This window comes from Gymnogyps californianus, chromosome 1 (assembly GCF_018139145.2).
Source record: "Gymnogyps californianus isolate 813 chromosome 1, ASM1813914v2, whole genome shotgun sequence".
Lineage (NCBI taxonomy): Eukaryota > Metazoa > Chordata > Aves > Accipitriformes > Cathartidae > Gymnogyps > Gymnogyps californianus.
Window position 1 is genome coordinate 67,277,400 of NC_059471.1, and position 25,833 is coordinate 67,303,232.

At 39.3% G+C, this 25,833-nt stretch overlaps 1 protein-coding gene across 2 annotated transcripts in view; it reads right to left on the minus strand.

Annotated features, from left to right (window-relative positions):
• The window catches only part of RASA3 (RAS p21 protein activator 3), a 134,989-nt gene that overhangs the window by 12,232 nt on the left and 96,924 nt on the right, over positions 1 to 25,833 (minus strand). For both annotated transcript variants that reach the window (XM_050908376.1, XM_050908385.1), the window contains exons 6-18: positions 22,231 to 22,311; positions 19,387 to 19,459; positions 14,997 to 15,076; positions 10,852 to 10,956; positions 10,198 to 10,354; positions 9,215 to 9,363; positions 7,090 to 7,204; positions 6,161 to 6,235; positions 5,517 to 5,640; positions 4,242 to 4,348; positions 3,524 to 3,601; positions 2,510 to 2,587; positions 1,877 to 1,950 (exon numbers count right to left, since the gene is read on the minus strand). In XM_050908376.1, the coding sequence (XP_050764333.1) occupies positions 1,877 to 1,950; positions 2,510 to 2,587; positions 3,524 to 3,601; positions 4,242 to 4,348; positions 5,517 to 5,640; positions 6,161 to 6,235; positions 7,090 to 7,204; positions 9,215 to 9,363; positions 10,198 to 10,354; positions 10,852 to 10,956; positions 14,997 to 15,076; positions 19,387 to 19,459; positions 22,231 to 22,311 (1,296 nt within the window). The remainder of the gene's footprint in view (positions 1 to 1,876; positions 1,951 to 2,509; positions 2,588 to 3,523; positions 3,602 to 4,241; positions 4,349 to 5,516; positions 5,641 to 6,160; positions 6,236 to 7,089; positions 7,205 to 9,214; positions 9,364 to 10,197; positions 10,355 to 10,851; positions 10,957 to 14,996; positions 15,077 to 19,386; positions 19,460 to 22,230; positions 22,312 to 25,833) is intronic.

A 25,833-nucleotide genomic window follows, 5' to 3' on the forward strand; every position in this document is an offset into this window, starting at 1 on the left:
AGCCTTGCTTGGAAGCATCAGCATGCCCCTTTCACGTACAAGAATGGCAGGACTGGTTCTCCTTTTAATTCTCTTCCTTTTGGAAAGAACCAGGCATACAGCTGTTAAGCAGTGATAGCATGATCAATGCCAGCAAACCCAAGTGCCAGTGACTAATCTTTGGTACTGTACATTCATTCAAAAGTACATACACTATAGCTTTCCATCTAGATACTCTTAATAGAAGCAAAGATAGATTAAAAAAACAAAAGCAAACAAAAACATTGCAAAGGCAAACAGAAACCCCACTAACCAGGCAATCAATCTGGAGAAGAATCAAATCAAAAGGCTGTGAAAATTCCCACCCACTCTCCATGATATAACATGGCAATAATGCAAAATGTCAGGAAAAACAGACAGCTGAAGGCCACTCCTGAACCTTGAGAATAATTTACGTGAATGCTACTTAAGAAGTGCCTAGAAAATGTATGGCCACTTCTTAATCACTTCCAGTGAGTTCAATGGGGTCTATACACTGAATATTAAAGCAAATCTCAGTGCTTCTTGGAACCTCTGCCTACAGATAAAAGTCCTTTATTCGCTATTTACAGCAGGTTTTTGTGTTAAGGAAGGAGGGAAAAAGAAAAAAAAAAAAAAAAGAGTTGGTTACCATCAAGAAATAGATAACAAAATGTTCTCTGCTGGGTTTACACAGGCATTTCAGGATTCTTAAAGAGACTACTTCCTCCCCAAAGTTAAGTCAGACAAGTCTATTGCTGCGAAGGAAGGACATGCTGTCAGCCAGCAGCTACAGCAAAGCACCAACTGCCCCTACCATCTTACCTGCATGAACTATTACCATCAACTTTCTTTACTGTTAGTTTAAGAGTCCTTAAAACAGCAGCCACAGGCCGAGCAAGAAAAGACAGAAAAAAATCAGACAGGAGCGAAAGAAAGATAGAGGCAGAAAAAATAACGTTTTAGAGTTAGAGGGAAAATGTTACAAACTATACATTTGTTTTCAAAAACAAAAGAATGATAAATGTACAGAAATAAAATAGACAAACTTGCTTCTAGGTTCAGATGCTCATCAGAGAAGTGCAGTGAACTGCAGAGGTTAACTGGAAGGGGTCGTCATGTTTTCACTGAAAACCTAATTTTTGTATGACTTAGAGCTACCATGAAAGCTTACTTTCAAGCAGCAGTTCAGCTTGCTGAGCTGACAGGAAGAATTTGGATTTTTTTACTTTCTTCCTCCTAGCTAAAAGAAGTTGTTTCCACAGTGCACTTAGATGATCTTAACAACTCAGATTTGTCACACAAAAAATGTCAACAATTAGTATCTAAAACTAATATGGCATATGGAACATGCTTCCAAAAAAAGGAAAGGTACTAAAAACTAGAAACTGTTCCAAGTGCATCACAAATTTTCCTCAAAATGGCCATGATAATGAGTAGCATATGGATCTTACAGGGCAGCAAAAGCAAATTCCATTTGCAGGCTTTGCCCTCACTAAGATATTCAGTATCTGTCTTCACAGTGGCATTTTATCACTGGAGTTCGGGGGGGGGGGGGGGGGGGGGGGGGCGGGAATCAACTTGATTTTAACACAATGCTGATTTAAGTTTATTTTGCCTTAGCTGTGCTAATTAAGTTCTACAGGCTTCTTTTTCCTCCGCTTATTTCAAAACATACTTAAATTAAGATGTTTAAATCAAATGAAAAGATGTTAAAACCAACTATAGCAGCCACAGAGAGTAGAAATAGCAACACAAGAATCTTTCTACATTCTTCTCTGAACGCATGGATGGAATAAGGGTGGCGGAAAAAAAGATAGCTGCCTTAGAATGGTAGCAAGCACACAAGTAGAGGGGTTTGTTGCACGTGCATGCTTACCCTTCTTTAAGAAGTATCGGTTGCTCTATGCTCTTGTGATCTTTCCTTCCCGAAGATGAAATTAAATCTAGAAACTAAAAGGTGAACAAAAAGCAGAGATAAAAATGACAGGACCACACTACCCAAATTAAAATCTTTAGTCTTTGTACAGCACAGAGCTACAAGAAAATATTGTAAAAGTAGTTAAACAGAAGGTAATGGCAGAAGCTTGAGGAGTTTGGGAGGTTTCCTCGGTTGTAAACTAAAAATAGCACAAATGCTCTTAAGCAGAAAAACTGCAGATGACCAACACTTCTTGTGCTTCTCCTTTGTTACACGTATCTTTCGCTTCCTTTTGGACTAAGCAATTTTCATCACAGATCTGCAGCATCCTATGAAGCATGCACATGTCAAGCTCTAAGCAGCAGCTTGTTAATCCAACCTAATTATTAAGTAGAAGTAGATCCAAAGAGATTCTACTATTGACATGCACGTAATTTGATAAAAGTTTCTTGAATATTACAGTTCTCAGGAGTCTGCTTTTTCCAGCACACACTTCCTGGTTTACAAACAGTATGTATTACATTCTAGGATTCCAAGCATCAGCTTCAACAACACAGCAGGATTTTCAGAACATTCACATACATTACTTACATTTTTTACTGCATCTGCGTATTTCTGCTCATTAAAATAGTCATAAAAACTAGCCATGTAGGATTCCTTGAAATTGGCCTGAAATACAAAGCCAAAACCATGCATATCATAATACAGTTTATACAGAAAATATTATTGTTAACAGCAGTAGACCATGAGGCAAGCCAGCGCAGATAAGAGGGTTCTTTCTGGCCAGAGGTAAAATAAGCGAAGTGCTACTTTCATGATGTACAGCACACATTCAATAGTACCAAATTTTTATTTCAAAAAGGTAGCAGAATGCATTTTAAATGTTCGGTTACTAGAGTTAATAATGCATTCTTCAAAAGCTTCAAACTTCTGCTTTGGCTTTTAATCTTGGTCCTAAAAGAAGCTGACGAGAAGTGTGAGAGAAGGAATTCTATTGTTTCGAAGGATTCGTAATTGAGGTACAGATTCATCTACAGTTGCCTGTGTGAATCCTAACTAGACCACCAGCGACCCCAAATTATCACCAGATATAGCAGTGTGGTGCCTTAGGTACACAAGTTTTATTTCAATCAAACATCCAGAGCATGGGCATCTAGATCTAATCTCACCACTGACTGGCAGAAAATTGAACTGGTATGAAAAGAAAAGCATAGCCCTTCCCCTTACTGGGCGATTCTTCTCAGTTGAGCTTTAAAATGCTGTAACAATCTGTAAAGCCTTGTAGAGCTGCTACCATGTACCGGAGGCAAGTAGAGAACTTCACGGGTTTTCCTGATCACTAGGAATGAAAAGCCCTGGAACAGACTTCTAGGTTGGTCACACAATTTTGCTTTACTGAAATCCAGTTCAGATTAAGACAGATTTAGTTTTCCTGTGAGCATGAGAGGCTTATAATCAAAGCAAACATAACCAGTTTTGCATAAGCCTAGTGCAACTCAAGCATTTTAAAGGCTTAATTACAACGAGTGATAAAAGATTAAACAAAAAAAAAAAAAGAAAATCACTGTCTTAAATTAAGCCTTTAAATGAAAATGGCATACTTACAGATTTAGACTTTGATAGGCTGCCTAGTGTTTGAATGGTTTTAGAGATAAGTGTCAAAGTTCGAGAAGTCTGAGGATCCTAGGAAAGAGAACAATATTATATGGACTAGCTATATTAAAATGTGAAATAGAGGAAGGTAAACTACATTTCTTCTTTCTTATTTCACTTGCAGAAAATTAGAGAAGACCTAACAAAACACTACAGGAAAAAAGTTGCTTTTTTTAAAGGCTTTTGACTCTTAAGCCATCATGCTTCATAGCTACCCTATTGCTCTTCAGAGAGCCAAAGGCAATCACTTGCAAAACAAAAATAGAGATTTCTATCTTGAAGACTGTCCAGGTCCTCCCCACTCCCAATAAGAACAACTACTAAAAGTCTTGGATAAGTTGCTTAACATCCAAAACATTTCCAACATTGCTGACAATCAATCCATCATTAATGTAATGCAGCAAAAATGAAGCAGCGACCATCTTTTCCACAGCAGCTTAGGCCATCTTCCTTGTTTGTCCTTAAATTTCACTGCTCCTCCCATACCTCCCAAGTTCTTCACATACAGTCATTCAACATATGCTTCATATCCAAGACATAGCAGATCTTTGAACTAACAAAGGTACTTCTCCTAAAGGCTATTAAAAGAACTAAAGAAAGAATCTTGATAGACAAGACTATGGTGACAGAACCATAAACATAGCTAGAAAAAAATTGATACAGTACTTACTGGATGGTGTGGTGTAAGCTGAAAGAGGTTTGGAGAAAGAATGGCAGGAGCAAAAAATCTCAGGAAAATAAAGCTGCTGACAGCTGTATACCTTACATCTAGGTCACCTATTAAAACAAAAAAAAAAAACCCCTCTACTCAACATTTCAACAATCCTTCCTTAAAAACGTTCTGAAATTATCAGAATGCCTTCAGAAAGCTAACTCAAGCATGTGCTGGAAATGTATATATTTGCAAGTTACAGGATTAACTGATGATGGAGGATTTGGAGCCAGAGATCAGCTAGCATAAACCAAGGAAATGTCAATGACAGCCTTTTAAAAAGAAGCGAGTTCACAACACAGGCTACAGGGAGAACACCATTCACTTTTCCACCGCACAGGGAATTTCATACAAACATCTGCTATTCCATCTATGCAACTAAAGTATGAATAATTTACATAGTTTATGAAATGTTCAGCACAGAGGCCAACTCTCAGTTATCTAGTTATAGCCCTGAGCACAAGTGCTGTACAGACTCCTAATGTATCTATTCCAGTTGGTAGTTACAGAAAATACTATTTATTTATTTATTTTTACTTAAAATAAAGAGCACGACAGCACAGTCAATGGCTTTCTGCTTAAGCTTCCCTACTATGAAGTGACTGTTTAAAAGCTGAACTTGAATTACTCTCTCTAAAACTTCCTTATTGTAATCTGCTTCCCTTCATGAAAAAACATAGGTTGGTTGTTTTGCTCAATTCCGGTTTTATACTGCCTGCTCATTCTCACAGAGCCAAAACAACTAGGAGGGAGCGGAAAGAATTCTCTCTTGACAGCCAGAAAACCTTTGCAGCACATGGGCCTCCTAGGGCAATGAGCTTGCAATAACTCCAATAATTTATAGATTGGCCTTTATTACAGACTGATGCATGAGCAGAAGATAATTCAGCTGCATGAAGTCTGCAGAACAAGCCATTACAAAAACCTGAACATTTGAAAACTGAGCATACTTTGCAAATATTGAAACCATAAATACATACCATCATAATATTCTTTTTAAATGCTGTTTTCCCTTGAAAGATGTTTAGGGAAAACTCATACAATCATTAAAAGTCATGTTCTTTGTGGAATGAATAATCAAGGAAAAAACAGCATTAATACACACTCCAAATGTCATTTTGGATAAGCTGCTGTTCAATTACTAAATCTATCATGGATCATGCAGACTGCTCGACTTCACCTACATTTAAAAGCTATCAGTGATGTAAAATAAAACAATATCTAGAAACCCACCTTGAAAACGTTTGGCAGCTGATTCTCTTAGTGAAAAGAAAATATCGCACATCACTGTAGGGCAGCTTACACCAGATTTTGTAATTACAGTAAAAATGCGATCAACATATTGCCTCAGATTTTCCTGAAACATGCAATGATTATGACAAAATTAGTATCTTTTCTGCTGTGGAAAGTGGTACTATTCCTGGTTTTATTCACAATGGCATCATTAAAAGATTCTCACTTTCAACATTATATACTTGCAAAACAATCTCACGCTCAATGATACTCTCTTCAGTAAATGCACATATTCAAGTACAAGAGTAAAAATATTATTCCTATCAAGAACAAACATCAAGTGATATGGCTGTATGGCATATCGTTCCTTTTCGCAGCACCATTTTCTACATCATCAGTAGAGCCACAGGCTAAGTTATCCTTGTCCTCCAGGGCAGGGGGAGAAGTGATTAACATTCTACAGATATTGTATGTATAGCATAATGTAAAGCCACTGTAAAATAATTATAACAGTTTGTGGTGTTAAGAAAGCTTCCAGTGTATTCTAATGAATGACAAAATTATTTGCAACATCAAATGTCTGAGGACCTCGGTTAAACTTGATAGTGTAAACAGAGATTATATATTCAAAATCTAATGCATACCCTGTTATTTTCCAGGTTTTCACCATCTTTTAATTTCACAGGATCAATTTCACAAGGTTTATGGACCTGGCAGATCTAGAAAAAAAATATAGTGGACAATTAATATATTAGTTTACCTTCAAGTAGAGTAAGTTTTGTAAAAAGCATAATCTGTTAGGGTTTTTTGAGGTAAAAGGCAACAGCCAACTTTATAAATTATATTTTTTTCTTTTGACAAAGCATCGAAGGTAAATTACATGTGATCTTTATTTTTTTCCAAAAAGTAGTATTCATTTATTCTATTCTTCCCTTCAACTGAAATGAAGAATTGTTTTTTAGACTCTCTCAAGCAAGGCTGTTCAAGAAAAGTCCTATTTTGCCAAAACAGTCAACTGAAAGTAGATCTATATTCTTTAAAAACTTGACATTTTCTGATGAAACATTAAAACAACAGCTGAAGAAATTGTCAAATCATTTAAAGGAAGTCTGTGGTCTGAAAGTATTGCCCAATTACTGCACTAAAATACCCACACGCACCATTCTGGACTGGATAGATAATAAACCATTGTTACAATACATGCATCACATACACAGTTATCTAAGAATAAATTTATTCCTTTATAACCACTGGATGAAATGTATTACTTAGATGAATAAAGCTGCTGGGAAGCTCTAAGTTATTACTTTATTAATTTCTCAGAAACAATAAATGTTAGATTTTTATAAAACAGAGTAATTTAGTTAAATACATGGAAACTTTCCCTTTAATACAATCCATCTGTTTCTGAATTGGGTGACTCAGCTGTGGCTAAACTAACACACAGGATTTTAACATCTTAAGCATTATTCCTACAAAGTCATCTTAAAATGGGAAGGAATAAACAGTATCTGCTCCCTGAAAGCCTTTTACAGTGACATTTTATCAAATAAACAGTCTAAACTGCTCTTACCTCATCTATAATTGGCTTTAGTGTAACTTGCAGATAATGCATCCCTGCCAGTTTCATTGTCTCATCAATGCACTTGGAAGTTAATGAGTTTCCTCTGAAAATGGTGTTTGGATCTCTGGAAGTGAACAATTTTCTGTAATTTAGTCTCTTTGTAATAAACTGCTAATATATGGAAATAAAAGAAGCAGTGAAAGGTGACGGAAATCTGGGTTTGAATGCACAAGCAAAAACTCCCTTTGACACCAGCCTGCCATTAAATGCAGTCACGTAGCACTTAGTGCATGTCCAGGTTATAACAGAAAAGCAGTAGTCATGGTAAGTCCAGAGGGACTACAGATTTTCTTCTTTGTATTAGTGCAGTGTGCTCAGTGCACCATCCAAACACATAGCAACACGCAGGCTCAAATCAAAGGGGTTTACAATACAAACGGGGGAAAATGCACCTGTTTTCACGTGCTACTGAACAGCGTTAATTTGAGTAAGGGAAGGAGGCAGTGATTTTAGTTTCACAACAACACTGGATATTACATGTGACCTACTACCTTCTCTTACAAAATAAGTACTTGTAAGCTGGGAGGGAGACGAAAACACCGGCTCCAATGACATAGCCATATTTTCCAAGTGACTTACAGCACTGTCCTGTGATAACACTATTAAACACAGTGCAGATCCCAATTCTGCCCTGAGAACTGTGTGGATAGCTGATGCCATGCAGACGCTCACATTTTTCTGAAAAGCCACTTGCACAGAATTCTTCTGGTGCCAGACATATGGACACTGTGATTCATTAAGCTTTAGCTAAATGCAATATCATGTGTACTTTTTTTTTTTAGTATTACTTGCATTTTGAGAATGCAAGTAATTTCGTATTAATTTTGTACCTGCAATTCCTTGTATAGCAATTTACGTTATGCAGCTGTGTACATAATCAACGATCTCATCTACAACCTGTATGATCAAAACCTGTGCCTACTGACAGCAGATCAAACTTGGACATGAAGTTATGTTCTTGTTCTTGTACACACACCGATGTCTTCTCTGTTGTTTATAGCTTACTATAGTTGTACCCATTTACAAGCAGTGAATAACAGGATGAATTACTTTGCTGGATTCATCATTTTGTTTCATAAAAAAGTAAGCTCACTGCCTGTTACAAATGCCAGAAAGCCCTGAAAACAGACACCATCTTTGCTGTTTTATCACAGGAACATGACTGACTAGGGAGCACCAAATTTCCTCATACTGCAGCAACCAAGCTGTTTCAGCCAACCTGCAGCACAAAAAAAAAAATACACCAACCTACAGGAAGGAAAACACTCTATCCCTCAGGCACTCTGAAAAAAGCCAACCCACACAAAGACTTTATTTTGTACTGAGGAAGCTGTTACTTTAGAGTCAATATCTGTCATTCCCCTTGACTCCCAATTGTCTCTTCTACTGTCAGTCAAGAGCATGACTACATAGGCATGAGGCTTGTGGCAACAAATATTCTTTAGGACCTGCCTGCTGTGAATACTACATCTTACACTACTAAACTGTCAGCCCACCAGTAAGTCAAACAAGGGACTTACAAGAAGTGACCAGAAAAAAAGATTTTGTTTTCTGCTATCCACTGCCAGATCCAATCCCATCTTTGTTCCTCAGCCCTCTACTTGGAAAGATCAGACACGCAGCTTGCTTTAAGTATTCATGATTAGGAAGAAACTTGCTTTTTGTTTTGAACAAATTCAACAAACACTTTTACTCAGCACTAGATGATTTATTAGCACACTATAAAGCTGAAATGATTTCATATGAACCGCTGAAGGTAATGTAGGATTTCACAGTTATCATCAAATATAATTAAGACTGAGAAGAGTGAAAATCCCTGCTCTCAGACCTTACAATAGTCTTGCAAGTAGATTTCACAAAACACGATGGGAATGCCTCCTAAAATCAAACTCACCAGACCTTCAGAGCAGTGAATGCATTTATAAAGAACTCTGCCATTCAGCTGGGAGGAACCAGAACAACTCCAACAGTTTCTTTTGAAAATACATATAATTCTAGAAACTGAGTGGAGGATCCTAACGCTAGCCAAGGCAGAGTAGGTATGTTTGACAGCAATTTGTTTTTTGGTACTTACTGAGTTCTCTTCACTTCAGCATTCGCAATGGCACTTATGAAAGGCACAATTCTGCCATAGTGTAAGAAAAGCCTGACAAGAGGTATGGCTGCTTCCTGTTTTTCTCTGCAAACTTCACCCAAAATGTGTGCAGCTGATGCTGAAACAGGCTGAACAGTGGAAAGAAATAAAAACTTTGAGAGATCTTTCCAGAACAAGCATCCTTTCTTTCTTTTCCCATTAGCTCCTTAATGCAGAACCCCACACAACAGTTGCAATGGCCAGTTACCCAAACATGCCTGTACATAACATGGGTGGGCGTTACATTCCAGTTTTTGTTGGCTTAAGTTCTGATTGCAAGAGGCCAGCAATTTAAAAACTATTACTGTACAGTCTCTTCCCCCCGCACCCCCCATTTTTAATAGCTGTCTTTTCACTGAATGTCACTGTTGCCTGGGAAGCAAGGGAAGAGGAAGAACTTTAACCCTTCTCAATTTCAAGCCACAGTAAGTACAGAACCCAGTTCTTGTACTGAAAAAATAAAAGCACTGTTACAACTGCTAAAAGTATACATAATGGCACACATGGTCCAACCCTCTGACATTTCAGGATTAGTTCTTGGGTTTGAGTTTGGTTTTTTTTTTAATTATGCAAGTAAACCTGTTCCTCTCCAGTAAAGGAAAACCAATTGATCAAACTGAAGTTTACTTTGCATTTTCACATGTAAAATTAGAAAGCCACAGAGAACATTCTGCTGCTAAAACCACTGGTGTTCCTGGGTGTGCCTTCACCCACCATATTGCATGCAGATAAAAATCTTCTCTGCAAGGACTGAAAACAAGCACCAGGGACATGCAGAGCTTAAGAAGGCCCTCAGGTCTGAAAAGGAAGCAACTGAAGTCTCTGGTAATTACACAGCTATGGTGCCAGCAAGATAGTGACAAACATTCAGGGAGACCCCCGTGAGGATGATCTGCAGGTAAACAACAAGCAGTGCAAATTACCTCGACATCTGCAGATTTTAGCAGGAGGTCTCTAAGTGGACTGTAATAGTCTGAGGAAAAAACATGGTCCTCAGTGTAAACCACATTTAACCTTAAGGAACCGAGGTCATCAGGTTTCAATGACTTGTTACCATTATCTCTGGGCTGCAGGAAATACCTGATAGGCAAAAAAATAAGACAAAGTTTGTGCTGAAACACAAGATTGTCTCAGGCTATACATATATAAAATGTACAGATACACACAATATTTATATATGTATCAAATTCTTGAGAGTTCTGAATCAGACTTTTTAATAAGGTTTGCCAGTCTATTTTGCACCAACTGCAACATGGGAAGTTCTGATCATAAAGATTTATGTAGATGTGATTAAAAACCCACACACTAAAACTCTGGCACTGCTGATGAACTGCAGCAAATAATATCATAAAGCCAACGTATTAGAACTCCCACACGCAATACAGAGGCAGACTGAAATCTCTAATCACATTATCAAAACTTCTTGTTCTTACATTTGCTAAGATTACTTTGGCTTGCTTACAAAAAAAGATACAAATTAAATCCATTTAAACTTTTTCACATAGCAGTAATTACTCTTAAGTCTTCACAGCAGACATATGTTTCTACTTATTCTCCAAAAGAAAAATGTCAAATACCATGCTTCATAAGAACTAGACTGCCGGAGAAATTTCAAAGGGAGTCTCAGCTCTCCTAGAAACTCGTCTCCAAACTTCAAGTTACTGGCATTCCAAAGATCAACCCTGTAATAAAAAAAATTAATTTAAAAAGATTAATAATTTAAAAATATTAAAAACAAATAATCCCAACCTTGTTTTCAATTTTGTTGGTTTTTTTCCCCTCAAGCCTATGAGTTAGAAAGTCTCGAAACTGTACAACAATGGTTTCCCAACAGTAAAGAGACAACCTTACCTTAGATTTCTGGAGCCTTGCAATTCACCTCCATGAAACATCAGTGAAAAAAAATCATCTAGACTACCTTTCCCTCATCTGTACTGTTTCCACTATCCATATTGATAAAGATTCAAGGGGCTGTTTGCCTATGCCAGATAATGGAAAATTACAGGTAAAACGGACGCCAGGAGAAAAAAGTACAGAGATATTTAAGGACTCCGTACTGTCAGTCCCGGTCTAATTTGGGATTACTAGCAGCTAAGTAGCAGCTTTACAGAGTTAGGCTGAATGTCTACACAGTCCTTCCCAGTGCTCTAGCTCCTGGGAAGATTCACTGTGTCAAGCTTACAAATTTGTTGCACCTAAACTAGTTCTGTACACATACTCAAAACCTTCAGGCAGTTCTACCACTCTGTATAATCTGTGTATTGTCTGAAGCCTACACAATTTTTGGCACTCAGTCCCTCACTTCTGGGAAGTTCTGCTATGTATCTCTAGATGATACTTTCTTCCCTTTCACGTGCTCTTTAACATTAGGATGTAAAACAACCGCACTGAGATTCAAAGTAGAAGTACTGGTGTCTAACCTGGCTTTTGTAGATAAATACTACAATACCCAGGTTGAAGCAAGGGTTTCAAACTCCAGGGTAGTTGTTTCTGTACATATTTTAAGGTTTCCTCTGAGAGGCACTTTTATTTTAAAACAAGCTCAGCTGAGAATTTTGCAGGTAAGTGACAGTATGAATGTGCCTTAAACTTTGGGGAAAAAAAGATATATGGGAAAAAAATACAGGTTTTCAAATAATGAAGATTTTTGGAAGAGCAACTTTAATTTGGATAAGGTGCAAAGTCATCCAATTGTGGACATATTTACACAACCTTCCTAGTCTCAAGCAAGTCACAGTGGGCTTGTCAAGGAACGGATGTTGACAGTCCTGCTAAAGGTGTATCCTACCTTATGCAAGTGCAGAGGATGTCACTTTTAAATCCTCTGAGCCTTGTTTCTCTCAACAGTGTCTCATGCATCAAGTTTCATACACTAGACATACCATCAGCTCACATTGCATGCCTGCTGGGTAAAGTTCTTCAAACTGATATTTTGACAGTATTTCTTCAGGGCAAGAATTCCCCAAAAGGAAAAAACATCTTTGAAAATTCAACTTCCTCTCCCCTTTCTCCATATCTGGTTGGTTAGCTATCTGAATTAGTTAGTAAGATAGTAAAAGCAGCTTCAGGAGCAGAGGAATCTTCTGAGAAGTTTATTTACACATAGTCAAACTTACAGTTTACCAAGTATTTACAGGCTACTGGTTTCTAGTTTATCCAAATTCTTTCAGAATGCCCACTAGCAATAACACTTTCAAACATACACAACCAAAGGGTGTTCCCCCACAGCAACTTAAGTTACAGAAGAAAATCAGTGCAAAAGATCTGTAGGAGAGGTACTAAGAACTCAAGGTAGATCTCACACTACACAGTAAGCAAAGCAGGCATGCAAATTCTGAAATTATTGTTTTGTGCACTTGGAGTACAAAGCATAAGCAGCATTTTACAAATCATAATACACAGACCTCACAGTCTAAAATATTACTGTTTCCTGAGCTTTTTAAAAGGCAAAATTATGGCAAATGTTATTCTGAAACTGGTCAGACTGTAGTCACAGAAAGAAAGAAACAGCAAAAGAGGGGGAGGAGAAACAATGAATTCATCAGAACATCTGGTCCCTAAGTGTTGATATGCCCTGCCTGCAACTTCCTACACCCACTCAAAAAGAGACACTTTCATAGCTTTAGAGAGAAACCATGAGAGACTAAGTCTTCTCTTTACCCTGTGGAATGGTATTTTTCTCAGGAGAGAAAAAGAAAACAAACCCCCAACCCCATAAATTGTATGATCCATCCAGAGGGCATGGGGACAATCTAACTCTGACTAAACAGACTGGAGGAAGTGAGCGGGGGTGGAAGGGAAACCTGAGATGGAAACAAAAACACTCTGTCCTATAGGGGACAAAACCTCTGAGCAAAGAGTTTTGCCCAACCAAGACTAACACTTTATCTGCTTTTGTCCATTATTTAAGTGCTTAATCTTTTCCCAACTATTTTGTAAGCCTCCTCACAAACTATTCATCTTTACCACACTGTGATGTGTTGGTCTTAAGGAATGAAAGACTCTTCTGAAGCTCAGCTCCACATACATGACCATTGCAGACAGTCATTTGTCCAGAAAACATACCTAGTAAGTAAAACAACTGTGTAATTCCATTTAGTCCAGTAGTACAAAATAAGAATCAACTGAAACATTAAGCAATGTGTAACCACTGTCCACCAATGTCTAGGGTCCTCTTCCAGAGTCACAAAACTATCAGAGAATCCTAGCTTTCATTTAAAATCAGCGCGTGGCTGGGCATCATGGTTACAAAGACCAGACTGGGACTCCCAGGACACTGTTCAGTTGCCCATTCCATCACATACATCCCATGGGATATGGGACATGTTACTTCATACCTGCCTACACCACGCAAAGCTTTGCAGAAATACAGTCTGGTGATAGGACTAGGTCATCTGCTGTGCTGCAACACTGACACCACCAAAGTAGCATGGCACTGAACCTGGGCCTTTGCTTTCTCTCTCGTGAATTAGCTGTGGATTGCCCTTAAACCAGCTACCTTTGCACTGCCCAACGCAGATGTTCTCAGAGAAACAGAGTACAGCTCTTGTCTCTCTCACACATGAACAGTTTCCCTTTCCTGTCTCACAGAGCCATGGCAAACACAAATCCATTAATGGTCTTGCAGAGCTGTGATACTACACTAACAGGCTACATGAACCAGCAGCTGACTGTCAAATTAGAACAGCCCTCATCCACTCGTGAACATAAGACGCGTCTTGCTTTCTGGGAGTAAGTATTGTTCCTCCTTTCTGGTCTCCCCTCCTTTCCTTGCAGCCAATTGTGCTTCTGAAGGGACTAGGGAATGTTTTGGGAGATAAGCCCTCACCACCTCTCTAGTGGGAATACCTGGGGAGGAATGGGGTGCCACCATTCTCCCTCAACCTTTCTTCTTCCAAATCCTAGCATAATGGAAAGGGGAATTTCTCACCACCTGAGGCAGATACAGCAGTTTTCAGCTACTGTGCATCCAGATCACCAGATGGCCTAAGTCTCTAAGTTTCAATGTATGTGATGGTATGACGCATATGATACCACTAGGTTTTACACCTCCTATTGTTTCCTCTCCACTTCTTCTATTCACCTGTCCCCACAGACACTGTTGACAGGCCTCAGCAGGTTTTAAAATAGTACTGTGTGGGTGGCAAGGGATGGGGTGGGGTTGTTTTGTTTTTGAAATCAGAGTTGCTTCTTTCCCGTGCAATGGATTTCACATGTATCATACCCAGCCTTGCAAGAAGGGGTTAAAGTCTGGCAGGCAAAAGAGAAGAGAAACTGCCCCAGAGAAACTCTGAGTTCAAGAGTTTCCTTTCAGGGAAGAAGGACCTTATACGGGTTGCTAAAATTAAGTGATAAAAGAAAACACACTCTTTAACTGAGAGCACCACAGAGCTTCTGGGCTCTCTTGGGAAACTGATGGAGGGAGGAAAGGGGAGCCCAGACATAAAAGGCTGCGCTTAATGACAACAGCACATTAGTATACACACAGTGTATATAGGATACCAAGGCAAATAATAAGGATCTCTCCCACAGCAGAACCATCACCTATATTCAGATACGATTTACAGGACAGTGGAAGTAAATGAACATACAGATACAGTGACGAAGACGCATCTTGATTTATCAACAGTAAAACCATGCTTGCCACTTTGAAAATCGAGTCTACTACAAAGTTACACAACTTTGGAAGACAACTTTATTAGTATAAAGAGTTTTATATTACCTAATCTCCATTTTGTCAACTTCATCAACATCTTCAATATCAAAATGAGATTTCTTGTTGTAGCTACTGGGTCTTGTAACCTAATAAAAAGGAGGAAACTTTAACAACTTGATCTGATACAAAAACATTCCGATGTTACTTGTACAAAGCTCTAGAAGATGGCAGCCTTTTACTATCAGCAGTGACTTCAGTCCTGATTCTGAAAACATTCATGCATGTGAATTAACATGTTGACTAAACAGATTCCTGACCACACAAAAGTGGTGGTTCCACAAGCATATCCAAGAGTAACTAGATACTCCATACTTTCTTTACAGAGAAAGGACGTCTTTAATATTACTACAGTACTTTGACTTTACATTGACAAAAGAAAAAAAATCATGGGAAGGAGTATCACTTTTATAATCCATCTAGGGAAATAAAAGGGCAATTAGTAATTGGGTTTTAAATACAGTTGTACAACAGATGCCCTGAGGCACACTGAAGAGGGGAAAAAAAACCAAAGCCACCTTTAAAAACATTTTACAGTGGATCCAATTAAAATTGGGAAGTTCTGCCTGTCCTGATATCCTGGAAGTCAATTTATCATGCCCATACAAAAAATACCAAGCAGATCAATTGTCCAAGAGATGCTAGCCTGTGTTATGCATATCAGAATATAGAACCAGGTGCACAGTTCACCAACCATATTTGCAAGACTGATAAACAGCAAAGCACAGGCAGAAAATAACGGGAAGATAGTTGTAAGTGTAGAGCATTAGCAAAAAAAGTTTTTGTACAAACATTTCTTAACATTTGTTTTCTAGCATGATTATAAAAAGACTTTGATGGTTGTATTTTTGTATAGTGTGTCAGAAACTTGAGAAAAAGGCTACCCCACCCAGCTGAAACCACAGCAGGAACTGATCAAATACAAGTGTGTATGATGTGCAAGTTCAGCTCCTGGTTGCACACAGAAGCTGAACTTTATTGTAGGTTTAAATATGCTTGTGGCTTAATACTTCCCACTCACAAAAACTGGCTTTTATTGTAAATTTGACTTCTCGGTTTTATATTGTACATCAGATGCAGATGGCACAAACAAGGGAGGCAAAGATATAGCTGCACAAGTGGAGAGGAACCAGAAAAGAATCTTCAGCACGGGACACTCAGAGTCTTTTTTGTGTGTGTATGTGTGAGGCAGGCACCATTTTCAAGGTGATACATAAAAACTAAAAGGTACAAATGCACCTGTAAGCCCAAGAGCACGGAGGATTTAAATACAGCCTACAAGTTCAGCAGCTCAGCACAAATTTTCTCACCCTACCCTTGCAACTGTCTTCACTGTGGCTTCAAGAAATTATCCTACATAACTGCAAGTCACATTTTCTACTACCATTGTGAAGCTAATGGTGTAATTGTTAATAAGAAAGCAAACTTTTAAGTCTTTTATTATCTGTAACACAAGAGTTGTTAAAAAAAGTTATAGCATAGGTGTAACTTATGGCACGTCCCTTTTAAGGAAACACTTTTCTGAGTTTTGCTGGAGTCTGCATGTACGAGGTCTCTGTTCACCTGTACAACTGCTTAGTGTGCAGATTAATACAGCTCAAGAGTGGCATTCCTAAAAAGACAGCTGTATGAAGTCCATCCATTCCAAGGCTGGAACTGGAGATGAGGGAACTCCCGGTCCACAGTGCTGAACTAGCTGCCACATACTGTTTTACAAAAAAGGCGGCACAACTCTGCTGTGCTGGTCCCTTTCTCTAGGCAAAGCTGGCAAGCCCTTTATCAGCTACTCATTTTTTTCAGCACATGCAGGTTTGCAAACAGGTCCCCAGCACTACCTTCTTCAGTTCCCATAAGAGGGCCATTTTCCTGTAGCTGCATATAGAACTCCGAGCTCCCACACAGCGCTGCAGCTGGAGCAGTGGCGAAAATGGCTCCGAACCATCAGGTGCAAGTTTCGCTCATAGTACCCCTTAAATAAGCCCTTAGATTTCCCAAACCAATGATAAGCTATTTTCCATTTAGAAAATTAAATCTGTGCGACTTTTTGGTTGTAGAAAGGAAAGCACCCATTCACTGCCTTTTACAGATCAGTTTCTTCCTTGGAGGCATGGCCAATCACTGGGCTAGCAGACTGCAGGAAAGTTGATGAAGCTGTTTGGAAGCAGTGATACCGCTGTCAACAGTGTGAATCTGTGCAGCTCCACAGGAATCAGAGCACTCCATTAGCATGCACCAGCCACAGGTCTGCCCATGTCTCATTAGTGACTGTACTTCCCAGTCATAGCAGTTCTACTGAACCTTGTTCCTTGGAGACATTTAGCCTGATATGTACTAACTACTCTCAAAATGACATAAATCTATGATGGCTCTGTCTGCACTAAGGGTATGTTTATGTTTCAGAGTTCTGGCTGATTCAGACATTTCCCAAGCTTTGCTCTTACCCACACAGAAAACATTTTGCTCTGAGTTAGCAGAACAACTGGGGCATGGGCTTGAGTTCAGGTTTTGCTTCTGCTGATACTTGCACGCAACCCAGCTCTCAGCATAAAGGCAAGCTAAGCAGGCCTCCAGTCCCCTCCACAACTCCAGCTGGAAGATGCTTTCTGTTTCTCTTCTTCCTCCCCCAATATGGCACCACCTGCCAAGTTCAGTGTTTAAATACCAAACGTTCGCTGTTTCTGCAGCGCAGAGAAGGCTGAGGAATCAGACAGGTGAAGTTTTGTGGTTTACAGTCTGAATTCCTGGATTACATTCTCATTAAAATCCTCTCGCTGACAGATGCCTCCAGAACTGCCTATGTTAAGAATAAGGAAGCCCATTTTAGTTTATTTACGTATAGCATCACTCTTGTGTCACTGCCAAAGGCCACAGCTCTGGGCCAGATGACGGACTGAAATCCTGGGCAGCCCTGAGTAAACACACTGACACCTCAGTGTAGTTTCAGCGCTCAGTACCATGGGATCTCTCCCCCAGCCACCATGCCCATGCAGCACCTCCACAGAGTCTCACGGAGTCAGGTAAGCAGGCACAAAGGCTCACTGCTAGTTAAAGTTAAGTCTGCAGTGAAGTTATATCCTAGGAAGAGACATGTTGGGTTAGCAGAGGAAAGATTACCTTACATAGCTATCCTGGCCCACCCTCAGGTCTTCCACCCCTTTGGGCAGTGAGAAAGTGCTCCTGCCAATAAAGAACTTGTTATATCTGTTCCTCAAATCCAAATACATTACATCAACAAGAGCACGTTTCTGCTGGTATGACAGACTTTAGATTAGTCAGTACAACTGTCAGCTTCTAGGCAAAGATGGTGGTTTGTAGAAGGAGGGGGAAGACAGCAATAAGCCCCTCACTGGCACTGCCAAGAATGATATGTGCACTTCAGATATGCACAGTGCAACAGCACTTGTATGGCTCCTCTCTCCCCAGCTCTCCCTCCTGATGTGGCTGCCTGTGCCTCTGAACTGATTTGAGAAACCACATCCCTAGGTGCCATTCCTATGCCAGCAACAACTTCTAATGCAAATGTGACCTGAATGATGCAACTCATATGGGCAGAAAGGGCTTTTCAATGATATGCCAACTGCATTGTACTACTCTGGCTTTTCATGCCAGATATGTTCTTGAGGTGTCTATTGAAATAGAACACTTAAGCGTAGACCGGGACTACGATGTCCAAGAGAAAAAGAAAAGAGAAAGATACACATACTTTAGAAGACAATGAAAAGTTTCAAGAGGTAGCCAAATTATAAACACATGCACATATATGTATGGACACACCACAATTACAGCTACCCTTGCCAGAAAGAACCGAAATGAGCACTTTCATAAAAGTTATACTTTGTCTTAACTGGACTTGTTGAAAATGCTCTGTATTAAATAAAACTGTAGAGGTTTCACCCACTTGGAAGAAAGGCACTGGTATTGCAGCAGACTGGTAGACAGCCAGAACACCCAGTTTAAGTGTATTTTTCCTCTACAGTTTTCAGTATTCCTAGGAGATAACCTTCCTCCCATTGACTGGAAAAAACAGGGTGGAGCAGCTACAAAAACACAGGCTAAAAAAAAATTTTTTTTGTTTTTGGGTTTTTTTGGTCTTTTTTTTTTTTAAATCCCATTTTTAACTGTCCTTTTTCAAAACTCTTCTGGGGTGAGTTGCGATGGAGTGTAAAGCCTGCTGCTCAGAAGTGCCCACCTTGAAGCTTTTCCTACAGAGCACCTGAGCTGAAGCAATATACTGCTCCCTCAGAAGACAGCTAGTCTGATCCTGGGTACTTCTTTCCCCTGCACCATGCTTTGAAACAGTCTTCAAAGAAGACAGCTGGCACAACATGGAGCAGGATGCTGTGCCAACTATCTACAGTATAGTATTTCAGCTTATCACCCATTCATTTGAAATACCAACCTCAAAATAAAACACTTCATCAAAATGTGGATTGTTGGTCTTCTTTTTAACTTTAGTCTTTTTGGCTTCTGATCTGAATTAAGGGAAAAAAAAAAAGGTAAGAAACAACATTAGCAGAAGTGTGATCCTAGAACAGAGCCACTGAGGAACAAATAGTCATCCACTTGATTTATCTGATAAAACTGGAATGTGATGCGGCTCCAGCACAGCAAGGCATACACACTCGCACACATTTAAGAGAGGGATTCACTGCATGCCTATTTCTCTAAAGTGGCAGTAATCACAGTTTGTTATCCTCTCTTAAACACAAGTCCTTGAACCCTGATTCTGTCACTCGCTTGATCCAGCGGAATCTTGTATCTGTACAAAGCAACTGGCAAGAATGGGGCTTGGCACAGCAACATTTGGGGGATGGTCTCAGTCTTGACATGACTCAAAAACTCCTCATACCCTAAAAGCACAGGAGACAGGAAGACTGACATAGCCATTTCTGTGTTTTGTATTTTATAATCCTGGCCTAAGGAATCAATTAATGCTTTTCAGTGGTGTTAAATAATCAAAAGAACCAGAATGATTTCATAGCAGTAAAAATATTTTTACTGCTATATTACCACCCTTTTCCCTGCAGCCCCAACAGCACTTAGTTAACGTTATGTTGTTGAATTATTATGAGCGCTGCTGAGCAGAAGTCTCTTAATTTCTACTGTTCTGTAGGAACAAGACATGGCAGATCTCCTTCAAACCACTCACCGGGCAACAGGCCTGACTAAGTTCAGCACTGCCCATTCGTCCTCTATGGGCAGTGGCATCCGCCTGCGCCTGCCTTTTAGAATACAGACATAATTGCTTGGTATCGGGCTAGAGCAAGCCAATGCATTTCTCACAGGCCAGCCAACAGCTGTTTGATGATTTCCAAATGTTATGAAACTATGCTTGATTTGTTCTCGTTACCTACAAGTGAAAAGCTCTGTGTTGTCCTGTGTCACCAATCTTCCCCTACAGCTCTGCAAGCATAGATAAAACAGACACAGATGGAGAGGCACATCAGCCATGTGGAAAACTGACCTACTAATCATTTCATCCCAGAATCTATCCCTCATTTCTCATGCAGCAAAGCTGCTTAGATAGCTTGTAACTGCTTATATTAAACCGGACAACTCTATGTATTCTTTTACAGAGGTCAAATAAAGCTGGGTCTAATTCCCAGTACTGCTACAGGCTTCCTGTGTGACTTGAATGGGCCTGTCCACCAGTATACAATGTTTTCCCATCTGTAATACAGGCACAGAAACAGTTTTGGTCAGGAAGTCTGATGGCTCTGTAGGTACGAATCACACAATAAACAGCAGCACATTTGTTGAAATTTTTATGCTTTGCACTGCATAAATGCAGCAGAATAAATCAGCTTTCCTACTCTAAAAGGAGAGGCATTGAAAAAATCCAGAGAGAAGAATGATGTACAGATTAAGAATATCCCACTGTTCCTAGGAGGAGCTGAGAGATAAGAGAGACTAATCACCTCCAGGATGTAGGGCAGATTGCCTATCCCATCTCATCAGTCACACTTGCCAATCAACCTCTTTACCGATAAGCCCATCTGGGAGGGGACTGGGAAGCAGGATGTAGAACAGGAGGTGATTAAGGCAAGCACAATTATTGGGCAATTACAATGCAGTGGATGGGAATAAGCTGCATGCTGCTTGCTGGAGATAGGACGCAAGCCTTCTCCCCCCACCAAAAAACAGATAGGAATAGGATGAGGCTATGGTCCTTATTCTGAAGGGAAATACGTTATCAGTTGTCATACATTATCCGGACTGGGGGGCAGACAGAAGCAGACAAAGGTAAGTTTGGACATTCAAGGATACAAGGGTTAGTCAAAAAAATCTTCTTACAGTTTCAGTAATAGCCACCCAGTACCATCTGAAACAAGTTACAGGCTTAAAAGATCAAAGCGTACAACTCAAATACACAGCTCATTAATGGAGACAAGGCATAACACACCTAGACAAAGATGAAGAACACAGACCAGTCTGAAAGACTCCTCTGCATGCAACGTAAGTATTTGTCAAGAATGCATCTTTTTTATAGTATTTTCAATAAATTGTTGTAAAACATTATGAATAACCCATGCTACCAAATCTGATTCTTTGAGGTCACAGCAGAGCTGTTTTGTTTCTAACATGGCACAGACATAAAAGATGACTCTAGATAAGCAGGAACAAAACAGTGACATCCAACAGCACAGGAAATTTCTATAACAGAACAGGAAAATTTAATCCCAAATTTAACTGAAGAGTATTATGCAGAACCTTATTATTAAAACCTCATTCCAAATTTTATCCATGCTATTATGTCCACATATATCAAATTATAGGACTGAGCCACCTAGGGCTTTCGACATACACATTAATTTGCCACACCTTGAAAGTGAAAAGACTCTAAATATTCACATACAAACGTGCATACTCTGCAAGATGTTGATGTATTCAGCTTTCTCTTCTGCCCCTGCCCAAAATTAGGCAATAAATTTGCTCAAAAACTAGCCTCCAACTGTGAGGTGAGAAGATGCACAAATTAAGCCTAACCACAAATTACATACTCCAGTATATTCAAATTATTCAGGGATTATTCAGACCTTTACATAAATCAAAACTGAAACAAGCCTCAAATTACTTACTCTAGTATAATTCAGTAGTCCATACATGCACACACCAACACTTTACATATTCTAGCGGTGTCTAAATACTCCCATCTGTCCATCTGAGAATGCAGATTTCTAATAGACAAAGGAAATACAAACCATCCTCATAAAATGGAAGCTCTCGTATGTGCAATACTTGCCTGGAGGGTCCTGCTAAGGTGACGGTGGCGTAGGGATCACATTGCCCGTTCACAATGGGCAGCCCTTGGCACTCTAAAACTCTAGAAAAGAAGAAAATGCAGACAAATCAATGAAATGGGAAGAGACTGGAGTGAAAATAAAAGTAATGCATTTTCATCCTGTTCCCTTTTCATAATACTTGACACTAGGAAATTAAAATGTCACTAAGCACAAGCCTTTAATTTATACCTAAACTTGAAAGCACATTTTGGTCTTAAATACTAATGTTAACAGGGACAAAAATACTGTTAAATTACAGAGAAACCTTAACTCGAAGGATTCTTATTATGCAAGTACAACAACTTAAGTTTCATGAAATAAGTCTGCTGTCAAGATGTGAGCTGTCAGCGCTTTAAAATTCTGTGACAATTTATTCACCCCAAAAAATAACCAGAATTTACTTCTGTAACAAAAGATTAAAAAAACCACACAGACAGATCCCAGCAGTAGTCAAGTAATTTCGCAGAATCGCATTCATGAAGGCCTCAGTGCTTTTGACAAAATTTGGCATGGTCTTATTTGTAAAGGTGAGTTAACTACAGACCAGGAGACAGTATGACACAGCCATCTTTTTCCATAAAACTTTTAAATGGCAAAACTGAAGAAACACATTCAGCAGCTCTGCACTGAAGTAGTCAAAGAGACATCGGAGGGACAAAATGGAACAAATTGGGTTTCGCTGCAAGCCATGGTGAGAAATCTGCACTTTCACACTCTCATTTCAACATCTCTTTGGAAAAAAAGAAAAAAACCCAACACAACCCCAAAAAACAGTGAAAAAATGTTTCATGTTTCACAAGGTAAAACATACTGAGGAATGCAGCACCAATTGGAAACAAAGGCAGACAAGCCAGTTGCCAGGACTCTCCCTCCTGAAACAAGTTCTGTTTCCGACAGGTAAGCCTGTTGGGCTGATGTATTTACACAATTATAACTGGAAAATTTCAGTGAAGAAAAACTCTGAAGCTCTTTGGGCAGGTGAGTAGCACTATACTTGCAATGTGAAATATCTTGCAAACTTCTGGATGCCACAAAATCAGCAAGAAAAGTAATATCTATTTTACTGCTTTCAGTGACAGCAATTTTGATACAAAAAAAATATTTTAAAAAATCAATAGCAAAAAATTCAGTAACAGATAGTCCTCCACGGTTTTATCCACAAAGCAAGTTATGTGGTAACATACGATGTGGATTTCAAATACAGTTTAACTACAGACCTATTAGTCTGCATAAGGGGAAGAAAAAATTTAATATTCTGCACCAATACAGGAATCATTTTTGTACCAGAGGTGGTACAATCTAGGTAAGTTCACACAGTCCTAGAAGTACATGAAGATTGAGGATCACACTAAGGGGGCACACATAGGCAGCTGAAGTGATATATTACATTCATAGCTGGATTCTCACACCTATGATCCCCCAGAGTAAAGGCTAAGTAATTGGCTTAATACAGACAGCCCCCAATAATGCACTCACTCACAAGCTTCTCATTTGCATAGCCCCTAGATGCATGGAAAAGCATTCAGTTATTAATCTAGATGACTCCGTTTCTCATTGCTGATTCACTAACACTAGCGCAAAAAGAGAATTATGTTCCGTATTCTGGATACTCAAGTGAAATCATAGCTCAAAACCATAGAGAAAGTTAGGGAAAACTTGGATTGCATAGGCACTGTGCTGCTTTTATTTCTGGACTTCTATTATTTCACTACAAGTTTATCTTCCACACAGACAGAATTTAGAAGCCTCCCAGATGCCTAGTTTAGCAGGTATCTGATATTGCAGAGTGCTACCACGCAAACAGCAAAATTCAAGCCCCAAATTCTAGCCCAGCACCAGCTGGAAATGCAAGGTGCAAGCTCCAGTAACCCTGAACGTCAAGCAACACACAATATATGCTCTTTGGTTGTCTAAACGTATGCATCTAGTGCCACTTGAGATGACTTAACAGTTTTTTCGTCAGTCCCTTGCTGCTGCTCCAGAAAGGCAGGAGGTACCCACGGAACATGCATATTAGACAGTTCCACGCCTCTCAGAGGCCTCATAAATAGACTATATGCCTGTTTTCAAGCAACCAAGTCCTACTCCAAATTCACCCTGCCTACCTTACAGAGAAGGTGTAGAATAGGCTTTTTTGCATGTATACTAATACAAGTATTCAAAATTGCAAGGAAAACGCTACTTTCTAAATTTAAAAAGGGCAGATGTGAATAGAAAGAACACTTATGGGGAACTTTACATTGTAGCCTTCTGGCAGAGTAGGTAGAAGTACAGGAGGAAAAACCTGTAAGTACCAGCAGAAAGCCTTTATGAAGAGGCAGGTCCACCTTGATTTTCTTATGAGTAAAGGACAGACCACCTTCCTTCTAGTGGTCTTTACATTAATATGACTATATTCACAGCAGAAATACTTGTCAATGAGCTACAGTATGACTGCTAGTAATTCTTCTAGGATAGCAGATGTGGCTTGAACATATTCCTGTTTGAACAGAACAACTGTACACCAAGTGTCAGTGTCAAACCCCCACCCCTTCCACTGCTTCCTTAAGGCAGCCTGTAAGTTCCTTAAAATGCAGTAGTAACTCAACAGCTTTATAGCAGTCAGCCGATTTTCTACTGTTGATGACTGGCTTCCAAATGTGAAATTTAAACACAGAGAAAGCATGTTGAGAGAGAGTATGGATTCCTGTTTTAATAAAAGCAGTCCTTTCAAGAATACGCAGACAACAGAAAGTGATCCCAGACAGCATGATCTACACTTGAGGACATACAGAGTTTATAAATCACTACACAATAAAATCACAGATGAATTTGAATGATGGAAAGTGTGAAGTTATCCACACAAAAAGATATGCATACCCTAACTATACACATATACAATGACAGGATCTATTCTAATATTGCCACATAGAAGAATTTTTTACGTTTTTTGTGGATAGCCCTCTGTCGTTATCACATCAACCATCAGCAATGGTTAAAAAGACAAACAGTATTATTAGCTGGTCAGAGAGAACACAGCAGCGTAAATCATTGGGCACTTGCATCTAGAATTGTGCATGTTCTACCAAATATATAGAGAAGAACAACAGGTTGACTTCTAATCGCTCCTGGCTCTCCCACGTTTGTACTCTCCAGCTTGGAAAACAGAAGTTATCCATTCATGAACAGCCTACAAAATCATGAATGGTGCGAAGAACATTTCCTCACAAAATAAGAATTAAGGGGCACATAATGAAATTACCAGACAGTAGGTTTAAAATAAACAAGAGGAAGTACTTTTTCCACACAATGCATAATGAAATTGCAAAACTTACTGCCATGGGATGTCGTGGAGGCCAAAAGAACACATGGATTCAAACCAGGACTACATGAACTCATGGAGTGTAGGTTTGTAGTCAGCTATTAAAGCTTAATGGTCCAGAAGCCTCCTCCAGCTCAGGAAAGCCCAAATTGCTCATCGAGAAGGGTGTAACACTGGAGCAATCATACCATATTTGAAGTATCACTCACCAGCAAATATCAGAAACAGTACTAGGCTAGACTAGAGGGGCATTTAACACAGT